The 7,235-nt window shown below is 31.5% G+C and overlaps 1 protein-coding gene across 1 annotated transcript; it reads left to right on the top strand.

Moving 5' to 3' along the window:
• The first annotated feature begins 528 nt into the window (after positions 1-528).
• On the top strand, positions 529-6,265 carry LOC120080095 (bHLH transcription factor RHL1-like). The gene is made up of 7 exons (XM_090314753.1): positions 529-1,139; positions 1,254-1,346; positions 1,427-1,594; positions 1,873-1,938; positions 3,103-3,168; positions 3,346-3,417; positions 5,664-6,265. Exons 1-7 carry the CDS (start codon positions 594-596, stop codon positions 6,027-6,029), a joined length of 1,377 nt encoding a protein of 458 aa, XP_090170879.1. The 5' UTR covers positions 529-593; the 3' UTR covers positions 6,030-6,265.
• The last annotated feature ends 970 nt before the right edge of the window (positions 6,266-7,235 follow it).

Here is a 7,235-nt window from a genome sequence, read left to right as displayed (position 1 = left end):
TTATAAATATTGAAATAGAAAAGAAGAAAAAAAATTTGTTATCATCTATAATGTATTAAACGTGAGTTATTTGACTAATGTATTGAAAAGTAGAAATTGATTTCTTCAACTTTCATCCCTAATATTTTTTATCTTAAAAAAGGAGACGACTAAATACTCTAAATAGTTCATGGTATTTAATTGATATCTTTCTTAATTTTTGATTATGTATTGAAAACTCTCAATTAAGTTACACCATAAAAAAATTGTTTTAATTTTTTTTTTATCAAATTAAACTATTATTTGATTTTTTTAAAATTATTAAATGATTAAATGATTGATTTGAACATATTACATAAACAATACTTGATAGACCGTCCAATATATGATTAGTAAAATTTGACCCGAGAATGAATATTTTGTTTTAGGTGACATGTCTACCAGTTTAAATATATTAGTAAGATAATAATTTATTCACAAATTTTCATATATTTGTTTAGTTAACTTAAACTTAATTGACAAAGGAGCATACTATTAAGAAGCATATGATAAGTTTCTTTTAATTCATTTAATTATTTAAAAATAATTCAACAAAAATATAATAAGAGTAACTGATGCTCACGCGCTTCATCTTCCTCTATAAAACCTCACTAATCCCACCTTCCATGGCTTCCTCATTCACTTCTTTGTTCATTTCTCGCCGGACTGATATGAGACTCACCAACTCCCTCTCGGACCTCCATAGCCACCGTCGTGACCACCCGCCGGAGACCGACGCCTCTCAACTCCACCACCACCACCAACTTCAAACCTCCCTCTTCCATCCCTCTTCCTTCTCCTCCGACGATTTCCTCGACCAAATCCTCTCCACCATCCCTCCTCCCTGGGAACTCCCCGCCGGCCTCCAAAATCCTCACTCCGACCTCCCTCCCCAACCACCGACGCCGTCTAATCCCGACAATGTTGCGTTTCAGATCGGCGACACAACTCCATCGGCCAAAATGGCCATGGCCTTGCTTCAACAGCAGTTACTCATGTCGAGAGGAATCACCACCGCTACCGCCACCGCCACCGCCGCCGATGATTCCGGTCTCCTTCCGTTGCCTGGTAACGACGTCGTTGAAATAGCAGGCTCTTCGTCTTTCAAATGCCCTAATCCGGTACTCAAAATCGAACTCTCAAATTAAATTGTTAATCGTTCAATTCGAAGATTAGGTTACGAATTAGTACCGTTTCGATTCAATTCGCGGAAATTAATATCGTAAATCCTGCAGATTGATCACGGTTCAGTCATTCCCTCTCTTTTCAACGAATTCGCCGGATTTCTCAACACCTCCGGTTCCGGTCTTAACCAGAATCAATCTCAGGCAATAAGTAGTTCGATTCGATCGTACAGTTCAAAAGATAACCTCACCATTTTTTTAAACTTCAATTCACAAATCTGCAGGGGAACTCAAACTCTCAGAAACAGAACTTCGGAGCTCCGGTATCAGTTAGTACTCCATCACCGGCGGGTCCTAGCTCCGGCGGTGGTGGTGCAGCACCGGCTCAGCCCCGACAGAGAGTCAGAGCTCGGAGAGGACAAGCCACAGACCCTCATAGTATAGCAGAAAGAGTAATTAATTAATTACTTAATGCTAATTAATTTCCTTTTTTTTCACATTTTCATTTTCTAATTCTTTCCCGCATTTCCCCAGCATGCAAATACAAACCGCTAATTACATAAATTACAAAAAAAAAAAAAAAAAAACCCTCCATTTATTTCAATAATGCCTTTATATATATATATATATATTTTAAAACAATGTAGTATTGCCCTAAAAATATTTGTAATTTTTGAAAGAAAAATGAGATATATATATTTATTAATTATAATTCGTAATTTTGTAACAGTTACGGAGAGAGCGAATTGCGGAGAGAATGAAAGCTCTACAAGAACTGGTTCCCAACGCTAACAAGGTCAGTTTCGTCTTTTCAATTTTCTTAGGGTCTTTTCCGTAATTTCGACTGAGGTCATCACTTTAATTACACGTGTCAACAACAAGTTTGCCTTTTCTTTATCTGACGGCTATGGTTTTGCCACGTCAAATTCGAATAGTCTCTCTCTGTGTTTCTTTTTATTTTTTCATCTTTGTTTGCGTACATTGTTTTCTTGGCCGGAGACCGTACTCTTAGTTAGCGGGATTTGCTGCCCTAAATTTTTTATATATTCGTAATTTAATTTCAAGATAAAGTATTATAATGAAACTTTAAAATAAGCTTGAATTGTATAAATTTTGGATTTTAATTATATACCTCCTTTAGGTTTAAATACTAAATTAATTTTCTATACGTTCGATTATAGTTCATTCATTTTGGTAATCGTAATTTTAACTTATGTCTCTTTTATTTTCTATAATTCCAATAAATGACTATTTTAATAATTTAAAAATAAAATGGGACAAAAAATGGTAAGAGTTGAAGTACAGATTTTGAAAGTATATATTATACATTCAAAAAATTAAAAGTATAAGAATTAAAATAAATTTAAAGTAGTATGTAAATCTATAAAATCTATATTTTATGCATTAAATAAGAAAAAGAATTAAGAATATCATTTTTTAAAATGTGGGAGTTGATTTAGCATATTTTTAATGAATGAAACCTCCAAATGATTGTAGAACACATTCTTTTACTTCAATTTCTTTGAATAAAATATATGTCAACACGTTTCTCTTTATGGGAATAATAATGTAGATTTTAAATAGTATACAAGCTTCTAACACCAAACCCTTTTCTCTTTTTTTTTTTTTTTTTTTCCTTTTTTAATGAGTTGGGTTTCTTTATTTTTATTTTATTTGAGATTTTAGATGTAGGATTGAAGATTAAATTGGCCAATTCCAAGATACATAATTATCCATGATTGTTGATATGAGTCACTTTCACAAGTTAACTTAACTCAAATTAAGAGATAAGATATCAATTATCATTTTAAAAGATTTATGATGGTTAAACTAAAAAGATAGATGGCAAAAAAAAAAAAAAGAGAGATTGATATTCTCTTTTGAGTTAAGACCACAAATTTTGAACCAATTGAGCTGGGCATAAATTGAGGGGTTTTTTTTTTTTTTTTGGAATGGACAGACAGACAAGGCTTCAATGCTGGATGAGATCATAGACTATGTAAAGTTCCTCCAGCTTCAAGTCAAAGTAATCTCTCTTTCTATATTATATTATATATGTCTTGTCTCTTTTACAACACTTCCAACATAAAACATGGATAAATTAAACAATATGGATCGGAATATATGAAGTTTATTTAATATTGTTATATTTATATATTAAGTGCTTTTGCTTTTCCTTTGTTGGGTCTGTGGTTTCCTGCAGGTTCTGAGCGTCAGCAGGTTGGGCGGTGCCACTGCCGCCATGCCTTCCCTTCTACCCGATTTTTCCACTGAGGTACTCCAATATTACCTAAAATTACAATTTTAGTTTTACATTCCTATCTATTATAATTTGATTCCTTTGAGATCATCTAGATATAAAATCGAAAGTTTAAATTTAAATGTCCTGATTTGTTGTCTACTTTTTATCGATATTTTCAAAAATCAAGTCAATTTTTTTTAAAAAAATAAAAAATTTACTTTTGTTTTTTGAATTTGACCAAGAATTAAACTTTGTACTTAAAAATATGCAAATCATCATAAGGAATGGAGAGTAAGTAGATTTACCAAACCGAGCTTTAAGATTTCATTTCTCATATATCTAGTAGCTACATTAATTTTTAAAAAGTTTGAATTCATCAAGCACCTTATCAAGACACAAATTTAAAAGTTAAAGTTAGAACTCTTATTAAACATACAATTAAAGACCAAATAGATGCAATCATCAAAGTTCAATGTCTAAATAACTATCATGGATTGACCTTGATAAGATATAAGAGATCATAGATTCAATTCATAATGGTCACCTACCTAGGATTTAGGATTTAATATTTAAGTGTTTCATTGACACTCAAATGATGTAGGGTTAGGTGAGTTGTCCAGTAAGATTGGTCGAGGTGTGTATAAGTGGACCTGAACACGAAAAAAAGTCAAGGTCTAAATTAGTAATTTAACAAACAATATTCTATTGTCAAATTGGTTCTTAAAATTTATTGAAAGTTGAATGAGTACATTTTACTTTTTTATCCATACTTTTTTTTTTGTTAAGGTCATGAAAAGGATAGGTATTAGGACCCATTGAAACTACTTTAGGTGAAGAAATTCAACTCTCCACACAGAAAACTTCACACACAACCACAACCATCATCATTCATCATGGAAAAGGACGTTTGGGATAATCCTTAATTCATGATTCCTAATAACAGATTTCATCATCATATTATTTATCCTTTAAAGATTCATGATTTACGTATCCACCTAATTGCTTCACAATTTTGTTTTTCCTCTCAATATCTTAAAAAGTGCTTTAAAGAAAAGTAGCATCTCTCAACGAATATTCCCAAAAGGAAAAAACTAGGTTAAATATAGGCTGTAGTGATCTTATGATTTTTTTTCCCTAACTTGGTTTATATATTTTTGTAAACAATGTATAATTTTATTTCAAGGCCTTATTGTTACAAAACATTAAAATTAGATTAAAACATATTGTTAATTATAAAGTCGAAATACGTTGTATTAATTAATCAAGTTCAAAATACTGTAGGGTTTAATATGTATCAGAGTTATAGTTCGTTAGTGTATAGGATAAAAGAAGAAATATATGGCTTATATATATGAGTTTGGTTGATATTATATATAAAGAGACAGAATATTATGGATGTGTAGGGTATGTGTTGTGTTGGATTGGAAGTTTGAAAATAGAATAGGAGAATAAAAAGTTAGCTAATGTAGGAACAAGCAGGAAGAAACAAAGAAAGAGGTCTTACAGTCCACATTCACATCCACTCACTCTGCCCTTTTCTTCATTGTCCCATATCCTTTCTTTCTAGTCACTCATACATTCTACTTTTCCTCTTTCTTATATTGCATCACAAGAAAATTAATTAATATATTCCTCTACTCCATGAGAATTTAGGGCTTTTAACGAGTGTGATATTGACTTGAAACAGTGAAGTTTTGTTTGGGAGTACTCATTTTTCATTTGAGGTCACTATTATATTATTTTAGATTTTTATTTTTTTTCAATAATATCTAACCGAATTTTTCCTCCAAAAGAAGTTTTGAAACATTATTTAGATAGGATCAGAATAATATTTCAACTTATGATAGATATACTTTCGGAACAAACCAAAAGTTCAATGGTATATTTGGTAACTTAACCTTATTTCTTAGATCGAATTACAAAAAAAAAAAAAAGAAAGACCTAAACTTTGACGTTTGTTTAAAAAATATTCATATTCTTTCAAAAATTACTATATTATCTTTGTCATTTTTATATCAGTATATAAACTAGTATTCTGTTAGAATTTTGTATAGAAATTAGGACGAGAATAATGGTACGGCGATGTTTCGATCCCATTTTTTGTTTCATATTACCACATTCTAATGTATTTTTACTCCAAGTTTGTTTTGAAAGCTTTATGAAAGGTAATATTACAATTTCGGATTATTTTATTATTTTTTAATTTAGTTTTACTCTTAAAAATTTTAGTTCAATTATAATATAGGTTATATACTGATATAACATCCTCGTGTTTTTAGGGTGGCACTGAGTGTAACCAGTCCAACGGAACCGGTGGAGCCGGCGGACAGACTTCCGCTGAAGCTCCGTCGAGTAATGACGCAATGACGGTGACGGAGGACCAGGTGGTGAAGTTAATGGAGGAGGATATGGGCTCCGCCATGCAGTACTTACAAGGCAAAGGCCTCTGCCTCATGCCCATCTCTCTCGCCAGCGCTATCTCCGCCGCCACGTGTCCCAGCCGCCCAATGACGGCAACGAAGGGCAGAGGAGATGCTCCCACCTCTCCCAGCTTATCGGCGTTGACTGTTCAGTCAACTGCCTTGGGTAACGGTACCGTCGACAGAACCGTCGGAGACTCTGTCTCCGTTTCACGGCCGCCGTGAGTTAACGGCAAGTTTATTGACCTGGTAAGCAAATGCCCACTAAAGTCTAAGAAAATATGGCTCCTCCTCTTTAGTTTCTAAATACGACGCCGTATTTGCTTAGCCTTTAGTAGGAAAAAAAAACCTTTACTTTACATTGAATATCTTTTTTTCCCTCTCTCTCTCTCTCTCTCTCTCTCTAACTTGTTTTCGATGTATATTCCCTTTTTTGTTTAATGAAAAATTATTGTTTGTCATGATGGAATTAAATAAAATATTGGGTAATACTTAATGGCCTTAATTAAAAATGATTATGATTAACCGTAAGACAATCCTTTTGTGTGGTCCATATATGAAGATTAAACAACATAATTTGATTAATTTAGTAAGTTTTGGTTGGTGTTTGTTTCTTGATTTAAGATGTAGATTAGGACTTAAGTCAACCCTCTACAATGATTCTCATTGATTTGTTCGATTTAAATAAAAGAAGCTGACGTGTTTTCATATGATACATCATTGTTTAAACTTTAATTATGAAAGCTTCAACTAATTTTGATTCCATTTTAAATAGTTCGACTTTGACTTTAGTTATGAAAGGTTGCATTCATAAGGACTTAGTATTTGTTATTATCATCATCTCAGGAAAAAAAGAAAAAAAAGTTCTGAGGCGTTGGTTCCAATCTAATATATGATTAGAAATAGTTGATTGATATATATGAATGAAAATATTAAATAAATATTGAAAAGTATTGTAGTCATAACATAATGGCCTAGAAGTTGGGGTATTTAAGATACGACAGTTCGAACTACTCAACCCAATACAAATTATATGGGTTGGGTTGATTTGGTTTTATTTTTGGATTGAGTTGAGTGATTTTTTTATTTTTTATTTTTATTGAATTGGATTACGGGTTGACTAATTAAAAATTTGGGTTGACCTAATTAATCTTAAATTACAAATATATTAATAAAACATGTAGATATTTTTTTTTCTTTGTTTAAAGTTTGGTCACTTGGAGTTAATGAATTTACGAATTTTTAATATTTTTGTTTTAAAATTGTTATGATATTTTTATTTGTAAAGTTTGTAATAAATATCATATATATTTGATTTTTAACATTTAAATTTTATGAGATTTTAATTATTAGCCATGTGTTGTAGATGAATTTACGTATTTAAAATTAATAAAAAAAAGGTTATAATTTGACAATCCCAACCCAATCAAA

Source organism: Benincasa hispida, chromosome 6 (assembly GCF_027475165.1).
Source record: "Benincasa hispida cultivar pf3 chromosome 6, pf3_genome.v1.1, whole genome shotgun sequence".
Lineage (NCBI taxonomy): Eukaryota > Viridiplantae > Streptophyta > Magnoliopsida > Cucurbitales > Cucurbitaceae > Benincasa > Benincasa hispida.
This window is presented reverse-complemented; position numbering and strand designations above follow the sequence as displayed.